This window comes from Cenococcum geophilum (assembly GCF_001692895.1).
Source record: "Cenococcum geophilum 1.58 unplaced genomic scaffold K441scaffold_18, whole genome shotgun sequence".
In the NCBI taxonomy this organism is placed as follows: Eukaryota; Fungi; Ascomycota; class Dothideomycetes; order Gloniales; family Gloniaceae; genus Cenococcum; species Cenococcum geophilum.
The window spans coordinates 2,441,772-2,457,259 of NW_027137576.1; the positions used below are offsets into that span (position 1 = coordinate 2,441,772).

A 15,488-nucleotide genomic window follows, 5' to 3' on the forward strand; every position below is an offset into this window, starting at 1 on the left:
GTTTCCATATCCAACTCTACCGCTATTACTACGTCTTTATCTTATACGGTAGTGGCATATAGCAACGTATTTAGTATTCGAGGTACTAGGTTAAGTATTAGGCGGCGGCTACTAAACCTAGCCATTAGGTAGTTTGGGCTATAGCTATAACAGCCTTCTTAACAACATTTATAGTAACGCTTTAGCTTTTAGAGTAGCTTACATTCTCCATCTAGTAGCTTCTACGGGAAGGTTAGTATAGAAAGGTCGATATTAGGACTAGTAGTGTTACTTAGGGTAATAGGTGTTAGTAGTTTAGTAGGTCCGGAGGGCTTTTATAGGGAGGTCTTTAGGCGGGGGTTTGCAGTAGCAATCTAATTTAGTCGTCATTTAATCTTCCGTATAGCTGCTACTATATTATAAATATTATTATAGTTATGGCTAGCGGCTGCGTAACTAAGGCGATAAGTGACTTTTTTAAGGAGATCTTTTTAGTCTTTAGTATCGTCTTAGGCGAGGGCTCTAGTATATTCCTAGAATTTAACATAGAACTTATTAAATAATTTGGTAGGGCTTATCTTTAGGGCACGTAGTTTAGCTCGGTTAGTAGCTAATAGGTTATAGTCGCGGTACATTAGATTAAGATTATTAAGGACTTTTTAGTAGGACTACTACTTCTAAGGGCTATTGGTCTCCTATTAGGCAAAGAGTCTATTAAATAGTATACCCTTTATTCGCCCGATAATATAGCCAATCTTAATATCTTCCGTAGGAAAAAGGCAGGCGCTCTAAGTTAGTTTTTTGCGGATTTATATCTTCTAGTAGCTATATTCTTTGCGGTCTCCCTAAAAAACTAGGGGATCAGGATAACGTGTATTAGACCCTATAGTAGCAGTTTAGGTTTAGTCGTTATAGCTTTTATTATCGCTTTAGTAGGGGTTCCCGTTAGGTAAAGCTGCTTAGCGCTAACTCTCTATTAAGCGTTAAGTAGGTAAAGTTGCCGGAGGCATAGAGACTTAAGTGGCGTTATATACAGTAGAGAGGTATCTAGCGTTATTACAAATATACTTATTAAGCTAAGATTATAGGTATTTAATTATACCTTCTCTTTTAGTAACTGTAGCAATAAATGCGATCTTAGCCTTCTTTAACTGTTAGACGTCGCGTTTAGACACGCAGAGGTTATCTTCGGTTTCTTGACACGTGTTATCGGCGAGCGCCTCGCGAGCTTATAGGTCTTAGATGATATCGCGATCTTAGGCAGCACGCATCTTGGCTTATATAAGCTTTAGGTAGTAGTTCTATAGAAGGCGGTAGTATTTATCGGGTTCTCGTGCTACCATTTTTATAAACGTCTCGGCGTCTCGTATTTCGATTTTAATAGGTAGTAGCCCTTCCGCTTGCTTGTCCGTAGTTATATAGTCAATAAAAGATAAGATATTATTAGTGTCTATCTCCTTAGGGGTTAAGGCTAGGGCTAATAAATCGAATTCTCCTAGGATTAATTGGCGTTATAGGTTAAGTATAGGTATTAAATTGTTCTTTAGGTTTAATATAGTGGCTAGTAAAGAATATTGTCTTACTATTATGGGTTCCTTAGAAGTATAAAGTAAGGTAACTTATAGGCACGCTGCTTCTGGCAGCGCCTATAGTATTGCAGAGACGTAGAATTAGTTATAGGCTGGGTGTCGGTAGTAAAAAGGCGCAACGTAATGTCACGGGACGGGGCAGTGGCTATAAGACGTATGTATTTAAGGAGTCTACAAGACGTTACGCAATCGATCGTAAGGGTCGAGGGCGTAAGGAGGTGATATACCTACGCGTAGCTGATATAAGCTATACGCGAGGTGTACGCAAGAGCACGGGGCTCTCCTATAGAGGCCCCTGCGGTGGGGTTCCGTGACAGTAATTACCCTTATAGTAGCTGCGTCGTAAATTAGTAACGGATTTTATAAAAATTCTGATAGCTTACTTACTATTCTCGCTATATCTAGATAAGTAATATTAGCTGTATAGAGTATAGATCTAACTTTCCTCTAATAGGCGTAGGTATCCTACTTAGAGGCTTACTCTAGATTAGGCTTAAGTTCCTTAATACCTATTAGTGTATATATCTTGCGATAATCTTTAACTTTAAAGCTTATTATAATTTTGTTAATATAGGAATCCTAGCTAAGCTAGAGCTTCCTATTCTTTCTATTGTAGATAATTTAAATTCCTAAGAACTAGGTAAGATTACCTAGGTCCTTTATCTTATACTTTCTTATAAGGTGCTCCTTAAAGGTTTAGAGCTTAAGTAGGTCTTTCTTCCTAAATATAGCTATAATATTGTTAATGTAGAAGAAGACTATTAGCTAATTATTATAATATAGGCAAGGCTCCTTTACCACTAGCTTTAAGCCTTCCTTTTTTAGCGTTATTATTAAGTTACCGTGCTATAGTAGAGGTGATTGCCTTAATCTATAGAGGGCTCTTTAGAGAAGTAGGCATTTGCCCTTAATTAGAAATCTATCTAGATACTTAATATATATAACCTTATTAATTACGCTGTTTATAAATATATTAATAGTGTCGCCTTACTAGTAGTTTAGGTTAAATATTACGATAATAGCTATTAAGGCTCTAAATGATCTTACTGCTAAAGTTACGGTATAGGTATTCTTGTAAACTAACTCTTATAGATTACCTTATATATAAAAATAAGCTTTAAACCTTATTAGATATCTATTAATATTAGTCTTATATATAAATACCTAGATAATAGGTACTGTTTTAGTATAGATTATCTTATTAACGACTTAAAACGTTCCTTAATTTTAAAGGTCCGTATATTCCTTTTAGGCAGTAGCCGCGAACTCTTCTTTATATTAATATCTTTAAAGCTTCTTCTAATTCCTAGGTGGCGGTAGGAGCTAATTATAATATAGCTTTTTATAAAATATAAGCCCTATATTAAAGGCTAATCTTTAAGCTAGAAGGCTCTAGTTAGTAACGTTAGCAAGAAAGCCTATATAGATCTTTAATTGTCCTTTAAGTCTTTTTCCTTTAACCACGTTTTGCTCTTCTATATCGCTATTAATCTTCTTCTTTAGCTTAGCTTTATCGGTTAGAACTAGAATATAGTGCGGCTTCTTTATTAAGGTATTTAAGGATGGTAGTGGAGGCTCTGGTAAGTTAGGTTTTGGTATTTTATCTAGAGTAGGAAGCCCTAAAGCTAAGTCATCTTTAGAGCTTAAATCTTGTTGCTTACTACTCTTAATATTAGGCTCTTCCTTATTTCTACTAGATTTTACCTATCATCTCCCTTTAGTATTAACTTAAATCTCATCTTAAGTCTTATTGCTTTTATTAAATAACGATTTTAATTCGTCTTAAAGATCCTATATTTAATGGATATTAATAACTTCTAATATTTAGTTAATTTTAACTTAGAGTATATTTACTAGATTTAGCTGTAAGTTATTATAAAGCAACCGCTTATTAAACTTTACGTCTCTAGTTCTTATAACCTTCTTTTAACTGGGAATATAGATTTGGAATATATTCGTTAAATTATATCCTACTAGATATCCTATATAGGCCCTTAGCACGAGCTTATTTAGGCGTAGAATATTATACTTAAAAGGGTAGGCCCTATAGCCGTAGACTTGTAGGTAGCCTATATTTGGTTTTGGTGGTAATATACCTATAGCTAACTAGATTCTCTTAAATAGTGTCTTCTACCTAAGTCTTCTACTAGGCGTTTAATTGAGTAAATAGGTAGCTGCTTTGTAGACTTTAGGATATAGCTTCTCTAGTAGATAAGCCTTAATTCTTATACACTAAGCCTTCTATATAATCACCCCCCTAGATTATTCCGCTGGACCGTTCTATAATTAAGTATTAGGTGCTAATCTTTTAATACTAATTCCTTATTCAGCTGCCTATTCCTTAAATTCGCCTATAAGAGACGTCTCTCCATCTATGTAGATAATGGCTACCTTAAAGCCATATCGTTGTTCGATAATATTATAATATTTAATAACAATTTAGGTAAGGGATGACTTTTTAGCTATTGTCTCTACCTTATTCATTCGCGTCGCGTTATTAAGAAAGTGTACCGCGTACTTATCGCTATTAAATATAACTATTCCGGGTATTAAATTAAGGTAGATTCTATAGAAAGGAACTAGCGACTAAGTTAGAGGTTTTCTAGATACCACCTTATAAGCTTTGCTTACTCTATATAATTTATATTTTACCGTCATTAGGCCTTTTATAATCGCGCCTATTACTAACTAAGGTAGTTACTTAATTGCGTCTTTTCCTATATAACCCATTTGCTAGTACTATATATGGCCTTCTACCTAATTTAGTAGAGGCTTTAATAAATGCTTTATTGGCTTTAATTAAGTCGCAAATAAAGCCTTAGGTGAGTCACTTTTTGGCTTATTATATTTAATGGTGTTTTAACTATAGTGGCGGCTATAGTAGGCGTACGTCTCGTCGTCGCTATAGAAGAGAGTGTTCTCTTTATTGTTCTAGTAGACTCCCTTATTATTAAGCTTATTAAGATATACTAAGTTGGTATAGAAGCCTAGTATAAAGGCTGCTCCTAAGAGCTATATCTGTCTCTTCCCTTTTAGGTTATTAATTATAACTATAGCTATACTATAGCCTATGATTTCTTCTATATGCGAGCCTGTGTAGACGCGTTTTAATATAGGCTTAATATTGCTAATAAACCTAGCTCTATTGTTAAAGACGTATAGGCTGGTTCCTAAGTTAAGAATTATACTATTGTGAAGCTCGTAATTGGAAGTCGTGTTATTGGATCCTATATAATAAACTATAAAGTTTTTAGTAGGCCCTTATAAGCTCTAATTACTGCCTTCCTTTGGCTTTTTATTAGCTTAATCGTCCTTATTAGCTTAATTGTCCTTTTTAATTTGCTTAATATAAGCCTTAATTTTAGGCGTTGTATTAGCAATCTTCTTATCCACCTTCTTTTGAATTTTATTACTTGGTTTAAACCATAATAGGTAAGGAATTAACTCTATAATATACTAGCACTTATTAAAGTAGTGACGTTTTCTATATAGGTACTTTGGCAGTAGTTGCCTTTCCTTCTTCTACTTATCTGCTAACGATTAAGGCTTTAATTTAGGCTTTAAATTTAGTGAGTCGTCTTTAAAGGTAACTCCAAATGATCCTCCTTGTGGGGTTTTGCCCTTCTAGGCGAGGTCCGTATAATAGTAGTTTTAGTATATTTTAACTAGTTTAAAGAAGGTAAAAAGCGTCTTCTTCTCCTACTTACGCTTATTAAGCTTGTTTTTCTAATATTCTAACTAGCTTAGTATAATTAATTTAACTATATATACGAAGTTTTTTACTAAACGATTACCATCTACCTTAGGTAGAGCTTGCTCCTTATACTTAGTATATACCTTCTCCTACTCTTATAACTAGATCTTAAAGTTCTAGTTTTAAGGCGCCTTCTTAAGCCTTATATATTAAGTGGCTATTTAAAGCTTTTGGGCGTGGTTAGTCGGAGTAATTCTCTTCTTAAGAGATACTAAGACGTTATAGGTGGTGGTGCATTTAAATATATAGATAAGGTAGGTATATAAGATGGAGCTTAGGATATAGCTACGTAACGTATTAAGAGCTAACAACTGTTTTCTATATAGCTTTATATTATCCCTATAGTCGGCTTTAAGCGTACAGAGCTTCTTCTTCTCCTCCTTATTTAGGTCCGCGAGCTTCGTCTTCCCCTAGCTATTAGCATCCTTGGGTAAGGCACAAATAGGTTCTTTAAGCTATGGCAGATCGGTCTTAGGTATTAATAGGTTAACATACTTCTAGAGACGATTATTATTCGCTTTTAACTTAATAACCTTAATTTATTTATCCTAATTGTTTAGGCTTATAAGGATAACGGATAATATAATAACGGGAGGGGTTTCTTGTTGAGAAGTTATTATAGGTAGTTATTTACGATTAAGATAATAATTGAAATTAATAGGAATAAAGGCTTTGGAATTAAAGATAATATAGTAAACGGCCTGGGCTTATAACTGTTAAACGGACGATTAGGAATGAGAACTCTGTTTTATTAAAGAGGGCTCTAGAAGCTCTCTTATATACATTAGGTAGGTCCCAAATACAATGACGACGACGTCGTTATGTAGTAGGTCATAGTTAAGAGAAACAGGTAATGAGACGTTCGATAAGATATACGAGCTTAAGATACGAGATAACTGAGACATAGTTCGTATAGACGATCTAGGTCGTTAGACAGTATTACGATGGTAGTAAGGAACTTCGATTTAGGTCGACAGATATAAAGTGGTGCTGTAGACATTTTGCCTTTGTTGGAGTGATATACTAACGTTTAGAACTATTGTTATTAGCTCTCTGGTTCTGTGACTTTTGGTATGAGGTATGAAAGTGTCGATCTGAAACGGATATCCTTGCCACTACCTTGCCACCTTGACTCGGTCACCGACCCCTTGACCTGGTTACCGACTTGGCTACCCTTCTCATGTATATATATAGAGGCCCTAGAGCCACATTCAATAGACAGACTTCTCATTCTTGACCTGCGCACGGACCCTAAATCGACAGAAAGGCAAATGGGTTGAGTTGCGCTGAAGGGGGCGCTCGCTATATAATGTTATATGTCGTTTAAGCCTATGTTAAGATACAACGTAGACCCACAAAATATTTGAAATGCTTAATATCGTTTTCTCCTCCTTTTTCCCTTTTTAAACTTCCAACCCCATTTATATAACCAATTTCACTTGAACGAAATTAAATCGCTTAATATATCATTGGTTTATATGAGCGACCAGTTCACCAGATCCCCAATTATCAATTTCTGTTGAACGGAAGATCAAGAATGAGAACTTTATCCTATTGATTGAGGCTCCGGAGCCTCTATATATACACGAATTAGGTGGGCCACTAGCACCCTAATCTAACCCAAATTGGGTATAAGAACGATTGTGATCGACAGTTTCCAATAAAAATAGTCTTTCTTTCACTTTTGTAAATCATTTACTAATAGGTACGAGAAATGGAGCTTTTGGGGTCTTTTATAAGCCCTTATTAAGAGCATTTCGAGAGTCCACTATAATTTAGCACCTTGCACCAGAAGGCATTTAGGCCTCTGAGAAAATAATGAGGAAAGGGTCTAAGAACAACAAGAAATTACGCACAGTGTGAAAGACAAGTAATGTCAGCCATTTCAAAATGCTATACCGTTATCACGATACAACGATTTATCAGGACAGCAGCCGCCGATGTAAAGTGACAGATTCATACTCTTTCAGACAAGACTTTTCGACAGAGAGGGCACGTGTTCTTGATCGTAGCCCACTCACCAATACAGTCAAGACAGAAAATATGCCCGCAAGCGACCAGCCGCACAGCATCATCTCTAAATGGGGAGATGCAAATGCCGCAATCGCCATCTTCGGGCTTGCAGTCGTGTGGCTCAGAGATTACGGCAACATCAACAGCGTCTAGTTGTTGGTTATTGAGGCTGATAGATCGGAGAATAATGCTAAACTCTTCCTCAGTCGCCTGTAACACCTCGCATGCAGCTATTACAATAGGTTTGGCTATCATGAATTGAATGTCAAGAGCGGAAAGATCCGGCCGCTCTGAATGGAACAACCAGGCTCTGGCCCAAATCCGAAGTACTATGTCATCAACGTTTGTGCGTAGGAGAGCAGCGCTGATCTCGGCTGAATCGCCTGCGTCCTGGCAAATACGAGCCCACAGTCTTTGATATTGGGTGACAACATTTGCTGGCGGTGCGTGTCCGCCTACGTCCACGCTTCTATGAGATGCCAGCAGAGCGATTGCAAGGATGCGTCCAAGGACCTGGCCCGCCTTTTCGGGGTCTCCTACGAAGGGCTCAAGGGCTGTTGTTAAAGTTTGGAAGTGATAAGCCTCACCTTCGGGTGCGGTATATGTTGGATGATCCATGGCATCTAGAGTTTCTGAAGATTGGTCTACGGTTGTCGACTTTTACGTGAATGATCTTTTCTTAGCTCTCAAGAAAGGGTGAAAACCGAACCTGCAGCTATCGATATTTCTGAGATTAAGACGTTGCACTCGGCTGAGGGGAGAATTATGCCGTACACCGTAGAAGGGTGAATATATAGACACACGTGGCCAACAATGTTTGGAGCGTCTTCACTATTTTCAAATAATGTGTTATACATTTTTTGCTTCACCATTCATTTCACTGCTCTTGCGTTCCTGCTCTTGGTATATTAACAATACACTTATATGAAAATGGCACATTGAAGAACTTCAAAATAAGTAGAACTGTATTAACGTGACATGAAGGTTAGGGAATCAAATGAGGAAATGCGTAGCTGGTTTAGTTCACAGATCTGTGAAAGCGGTCAAGAGTAACGTAGATGTGTAACAAACTTGAAAGGACGATCGCCGTTTAGGCATGAACATCGCACAGATGAACTTATACCCTAATGTGACCTAACGTAGCTGACCAGGAAGCGAGCCACGCTGCCTAACGAGCCACTTTTAACACTTTTTATTTTTATTTTTAGCAGCAACAATATATATTATTAATTATTTAAAGCTATGGCTTAAATTAAATTAAATTAAAATTATTTTTAAAAACAAACTCTCTAAATTTTATAAAAATAAATAACGTAGGTGATAGAGTTATGACGGTTTAGAACGCATAGACGAAATTTGTTATGCCAACCGTCATAACCCTATCGCCTACGTTATTAAGAACTTAAATAGTTATTAAAGATTTTAGAAATTAGCAACTTTTTTATTTTATTTCCTGCTTGGTATAATGAAATTTTAATAAGATAGGTCTAAAATAAAAATTATTTCCAAACCCAGCTTAATAAAATAATATTTTTATAAGCGTGGCGTAGAAACGCTTGGTGGTTAGGCAGGGTGGCTCAGTTACGTTACCGTCACACACGGCGCAGGGAACTGTCACCTCGTAAAAATACTGGGTTTTATACTAAAGAAAGCCATAGTCTTCCTTATTACGATAATAACTGATTTAGATGGCTTGTATTGGTCACGGGTTAAAATTCGCTAAGATGTTGAACCCCGCCTGATAGAGATTGCCAATTGCAGCCCCGTCATATCGTGCTTGATATTAAAATCACGGTGCTGTGAATAGACAAATCCCCGCTTTTAAATCGGTTAAAGCCGTGCTATTTTGAAGCCTTAAGAGTGATTGTAAATTTCTTTTTTGGTTTTAAAGACGCGAAATGCGTAATCTGTCTTCACGCCCTCACGAGACTACTCACGCGAGTTCGGTCCTCTGCGCTGACTATTCGATCAACCCTTTCTGCGGTACCATTGCTTCTGGTGCACCCAATAGCGACAACTACGAGTGGGCGATTCCACATCCCCCTTCTTATCCAGGGAACGACCCAGTCATTATTCGAAATGGGCTAGACCGTTTAGGTAAGAACACGGTAGATACAATTCTGGGGTTGATGTTACAAGTTGATTACATGCATAGACAGGGCGTCCTAACTAACAACGGCCATGCACTACTCACAGATTGGCTCGATGAAGCTTCCGGCCATATTCCACAAGCGGTGCAACAAGCCGAGGTATTCACTCTTTACGAAGGAGATATCGACTTGGATGGAACTCGTTAGTGGTGATGTCACCTTCGAGCCCACCGATCCTCGAATTGACCCAATTGCATTGGGCTCCCTCTGCTCTAAACTACTAGAGGAAGTCGAATGTTCTATTTGTCTTTGGAAACTGCACGATGCGTTAGCGGATTTGGATGCTCGACTACTGCGTCTCTCCGCATGTGATCATGTTTTTCACCGTGTTTGTTTGGATGAATCGATAAACGGAGTGAATGCTAGCAGTAACAGATGCCCATTATGCCGGAAGGAGCTCTGCAAACCTCGCGACAAAGGGCCAGTTTTGTTTCCTTGAAGGCAAGGGGGGGTTCGAATTTGGGAAGCCGGACCTGCTGGCACGATCTGCTTCAAATTTAAAGGTGTGGAGGTTATTTTCCGGGCTCTTCGGACGTTGAGGGTCGATTAAGCTACATAAAAATTGGAAGTGGGAGGGAGTAGTGTTTGTAATAGTATCAGTCGGAACCAGGCTAGGGAATATACAGCTTGTATCAAGCCTCTAGGGAGCTTGGACGGCATTTGTTGATTCTGTACGCCATTAGGAGTTGGTATGCAGCTTGAAGGTCTTGCTCAATACGAAATTGTAGCTCCAGATTCTCGACGATAATGGTAGTGAATCATTAAATTTTCTAACCAGCGTTGAGCTTCTTGCTCTAGGCTCGTTTTCCATTTTGCTTCGCCGAACCGTAAAAGCTCCTTTGAATGCGTCTGTTCTCTGGGCAGAAGCCACTTGCTATCAACGACCAAATATAAAACAAGTTTAGAAAGGATAAGCCAATTAACCAACCAAGTGCTCCTTTTCCATTTACTATGTTCACTCATCGCCTTGCACCTCCCATACCTGCTCGTCCGTTCATCGCATTGCCAAATAATAATTTGAAACCATTCTTCAGCGCTTTCATATCTGGATATTGATGGTGCTGGAGTTCAAATGCATTTGGGATGACCTTGACCGGCCACGCACCTAGTGGCGCTGCCTGTCCAGCTTTGTAGCAGAGGATGAAGTAACCCGGGAACTTGGGGTTGATACAGAACGCATACATGCAGCGTTTCGGGTTAGCTTCTGTGTAGGTGCGAAGCCACTGATCTATGGAGGGCGTTAGTCCATATAAAAGAGTACGAATATTGCAAAGCATACCTGTCTGAGCCTTGCTACCCTTCTGATAACGCTCGTCCTTCATCATCTCGGTGACTTTTTTGGCCATAGCCTCGACATGGTTGACAATTAGCTCGTCTAGATCCGAATACGTATTGCGCCCGACTTTCAATGTCTTTCCAAGCGAATATTCGTTTTCCTTGTCCAGCTCTAGCACATCTAGGTGCTGATAGATATTGTCTGAAACCTTCCAAGTGACGGCAAGATGATCAAGCCCTTTGGACGAGGGACGAATGACCACTTCGCCGGGTTCTTTGGAACCTAGGTACTCTTCTGCTTGTGCAGCGTTGAATGAGAAGAATAGGGGGTGATTGACCACACGGTGGGCTCGACCGGTAACAATTTCCTTTTCTTTCTCAGCAGCTCTCTTGTCTTCAGCTTCCTGCACTTCATCCCATTCTCCAGGCATGCGGTCAACCTCTTTGTGGTAAGGCCGCCGTAGTAAGTCCTCACGGAATGTAAGTTGTGAGGACAGTGCTTTACGGTTAATGTAAAGAATCTTAGCTCGGACGGTCTGGTGGATCTGGTAGGCCTGGCGAGGTTCGATGCCAGTGCTACCAACCCCTTCAGGATACTCTGATTCTGACACACCGCCTTCGATCCCACAATCAAGTTTGACTTCTATGTGATCTGGGAACGTGCGTTTGATTTGCACAGGTACGATCATGCCTTCGGCTAGCGATTCGCGTGTCTCGCCCGTGAGCATAGTGAAGATTTCATCCGTTGACATTAGCGAGAAGCTGCGCCGAATCTCTTCGTATGCGACAAGCAATTCGGCTCGAATTGTTTCCAGGGTTGCTCGCTTCCGTGAGTGCATGTTCTCCTCAATTTCTCTTGCGTAGTCTTCGAGGACGAGATCCATGACTTTTTCTTGGTCATTCTCCCGGACCATTTTTCTGATAACACCGCTTGGGCCATATTCGTCACATTCGCCCTTAACATCTTCTTCATCCATCTCCATTGCATCAGCGGCCATTTTGCGACCGAGTTCGTAATCTTCCGGATGCACTCTGGTGTTGTCCAGGTAATCAGAGTCGGTCTCTTGGGGATCGTATAGAATGTAAAGGAAGCTTGCACAGTTTTGGAAAACCTTCGGTCCGACAGCGGGGCGAACATCTCGAGAAGTTGAATAGCCGATAAGTTCAGAACGTGCAAAAATTTCACCGCCCTAAAACTATTAGATGAAGGTAGTTTGAATACAATAATAATTTACTCACATTGTTGTTGACTGTTTTTAAGATCTGGTTGGCTTTACGAGGCCCTAGACCGCAAACATAAGGCAGTAGAGTTGCGAGGTATGGACTGCTTACAGCCTCATTAATTTCAATGCCAACAAGATTGACCATATCAACCATTGCCGAATCGAGACGGTCTAGAAGCTTTTCTTGAGGCAAGAGATTCTGATTCGGCACAAACGGTATCGAAACAATATCCTTGGCTAGACCAGCGTATTCGAGTAGGGGGCTCTGTAAATATCTCGCGAGAGCAATGCAGTACCTTACAAGAGGAGGGACGTTGGGGAACTCGGCCGCGGCGCGATCGCTGTTATAATATAGTCTCGCAACCTCATCGTTGACCATTATGACTTCTAGCTTGTCGCTCTTCTCGTTGCCTTCGTCCTCTAAATCTTCATACTCCGGACCACGGAGATCATGCCTGTCGATAATGTCTTGCAAGTCTTTAAACAGTCTGCGAGTCTCGACTGCAAAGCCGCTCACCCCAATAACATCCGGTTTTCGGCGTCGGGTTACCTCAGCAAGCCTCGCAACATCTTTGCCATCAGAAATGTATCTGTCAGGATTGCCGAGTCGAAGGTCAGTGAATTTGCCACTTTCAACTACTCGACCATCTGGTTCAACAAAAGCCCAGCAGATAGCGTCACCTCTGCCGCCTTTGCCATTAGACAAAGCCAGTACTCTGGGGACAGTTCCCGGATCAGTGCCCTTTGGCTTATAAGGCGCCTGATCTAATTTCTCGTAGTACTTCTCTCGAGCGCTCTTGCTGAGTTCGTTTTCGCACTCTGCTCTGAGAGTTTCCTTCACTCCTCTTGCCATGATTTTTTCCAATTTCGCCAGAGCCATGTCCAGAACTTCTCGGCGCAGAGTGTTCCAAGCATCTGCAACTTCGCTAAAATTGTCTGACTCGATGTACTGATATAGGTTCTGTTTGAATCGGTCATAGCCATCCATTCGGACCTTGACTTCGATCAAACCCTCCTCTTCGGCTTTGAGCATCTTGAGATACATGTCTGGCTGGCGGCTAAGAGAGTGGAAGTCTTGGCCACGAAGATATTTGAATTCATAGTAAGGATGATCCTCACCAATCTTGCGAGCTCCTTTCTCAGTTCGGATGCAATCCACCATACCATTTTGATAGAAGCACTGGCGCATATATCTCCGCATGCGGGGACTCATAACTAGTTCTTCAGCGTACATAGCTTTTGCTGTACGGAGGACTTGGGCACTAGTATGGTACTCTGGAGGATCGATGAGCGAGTCAGCCATATCGTCAGGTCTCTCAGTAGGGTCCTCAGTGTATTGACGCCGGCCTGTGGCAAGGATATTTTGGGCAAAGCTATCTGCAGTGATACCGAAGGCACGGACCATGCTGTAAACTCCGCTTGCTCGGACCCTCTCAAAAATGTTTCGAGAAGATTGTGCACGTTTTTGTGTCCCGTTTGCCTCGGACTCCATCAGACCAATGTCTTTCATTTCAGCGGAGTACTGGAAATGCAAATAGTCTTGAATTTCTTGAAGCTCCTCAATAGTTACGGCTTTTGGTACCATCTCCTCAAACACAGGATCGGATATATTTGAGATAGACTTCAAGTTATCATAAGCTCGTTGTAGACCATCGCGTTTCTCCGCCAGAGCCCTGAATTTGAGGTCCAGCTCAAATATCTCCCACAGATCGTTTTGAACTAGCAGTCTCTCGGGAGGAGCATCTGGTGGTGGGGCCTCCGGGTCATCAGGATCGAGAGCGGGATCGCCTCCTGCATGGATGAGATAGTCTTTCCTGTGTGTGAATATGAACGGAACCTCGTAGTCCTCAACGGTAAGGAACTCCAAGACTTTTCTAACTGCTCGTTGGAACGGCTCAGTGAAGTAGCGAGCTAGCCGTTTCTTGGGTAGTAGCAGGCTTGTAATCCAAAGCGCTTCCTCTTTTAGTCGAGCTTGCATCTCATCTTCCGAAAGCTCGAGCTCCTTGAAAGGTTTCCTGGCAAGTTGTAATCGTTCTGGAACATCTTTTTCGCGAATTACGTTGTCGTCATCCGTAAGCATCTTGTCTATAAGTTGAGAGGGTTCGAAGACATCTTTGAGCTCGAGCTCCCGACCTTCCCCTTGCTCTTTCTCGTCAGCTTCAATTTGTAGATCGATAGCCCAATCATATTCTGTTCCATCACCGAAGGCGGCTCGGAAGTCTTCTTCGGCAGCTTCATCTAGGCCAGCTGCTTGTAATCCAGAAACTCCAGCCAGGCCAGTGAGACCTGGCCTCGCAACTTCCCTGTCTTCCATGAGCTCCCGTTGTATGTCATCTTCGAATTCATCCTCTTCAATGAAATCTGCAAATTCGTCGACCATCCCACCCCTGTGTTCTCGAGCTGTCGCCCGCCGGTCGTCGAAGTCATCTCCTGCGTCATCGTCATCCGAAAAGATTTCTTCGACACCGCGAGACTCGTGGGTAGTTCGGTCTTCTTTGTGGCCGCGCTTTAGGCGTTTGTACTTTGACTGAATGTACTTTAGTAAGTAGTTAAAACGACTGATAGATGTTTTCGTACCTGAGAGGTTTGTCTAGGCTCAAAGCCAGGGTTTGCTTCCCCGATGAGATCCAAGTCCTCGTCATCCAGAGCAGCTTCCTCCTCTTCACGCTCTAGTCTCCGACGCTTCCTCTTTTCACGTCGGCGCGCCGCTCGCTCCTCTTCGTCCTCATCTTCATCAACGATGAAACCCTCTCGAATCTGTGACGGAAAATCAGAAATTGGACCAACAGATTGTGCCTTGAAGTGCGGAGGTCCAAGAACTCACAGCAGCTGCCTCCTCCTCATCATCATCATCATCTTCTTCGCTTGAGTCGTCCAACCCGCCATTTATACCATTTGACTTTTTCCGCACTTCACCTGTCTCTTCATCAAAGTCCTCGTCATCTTCTTCGCTGCCTAGCTCGGCGACATCATCTACAAGGAGGTTGAGCGACATGAAGGAAGTTTCTTGGCGCGAGACAAAGGAAGTTGAGGCGAGGGATTCGGAATGGATGCTGGAGAGGGTAGGCTAGGAGTCAGGGAGGTCGGGACACAAGCTTGTGGCTGGATTTACGACGATCAGATAGATTGCATGAATGCGATTGACTTGGCTTGTTCGCATCTTCAGCGGAGGAGAGGCGGAAATATTGAGCCTCTTTGATTAGTAATGACTTACACTGCGTATTAGCTAGTTCTAGCTATCGGAGATTTGGTAACTCCGAATTCAATACCAGCTAACGTATCAGCTTACCTCAGCAAGCTCAGACGTGATTCTGTTGGTGCGGATTTTCAATCGGTCCGCAAGCTGACTAACTACGTTTGTGATGCACCACCAGTATCACGTCTGAGCGTGTTCCGCGACGGTTCTTAGTAAATCCACGGATATCCGCGTTGCGGAGGCTGCGGATATTAGAATAACTCAACACCAATATTTTATATTATTTCCCAAAGTTGATCGATTATACAA

The 15,488-nt window shown here is 41.2% G+C and overlaps 2 protein-coding genes across 2 annotated transcripts; both read right to left on the reverse strand.

The window, feature by feature from the left end:
* Window positions 1–7,121: 7,121 nt before the first annotated feature.
* On the reverse strand, window positions 7,122–7,953 carry K441DRAFT_677043 (uncharacterized protein; the record flags this gene model as incomplete). The annotated part of the gene is made up of 2 exons (XM_067651024.1): window positions 7,122–7,153; window positions 7,344–7,953. 2 exons carry the CDS (start codon window positions 7,951–7,953, stop codon window positions 7,122–7,124), a joined length of 642 nt encoding a protein of 213 aa, XP_067504671.1.
* A 2,491-nt stretch (window positions 7,954–10,444) lies between these two features.
* K441DRAFT_677044 (transcription elongation factor-like protein spt6) lies at window positions 10,445–14,978 on the reverse strand (the record flags this gene model as incomplete). The annotated part of the gene is made up of 5 exons (XM_067651025.1): window positions 10,445–10,713; window positions 10,765–11,950; window positions 12,000–14,510; window positions 14,561–14,740; window positions 14,808–14,978. 5 exons carry the CDS (start codon window positions 14,976–14,978, stop codon window positions 10,445–10,447), a joined length of 4,317 nt encoding a protein of 1,438 aa, XP_067504672.1.
* Between the last annotated feature and the right edge of the window lie 510 nt (window positions 14,979–15,488).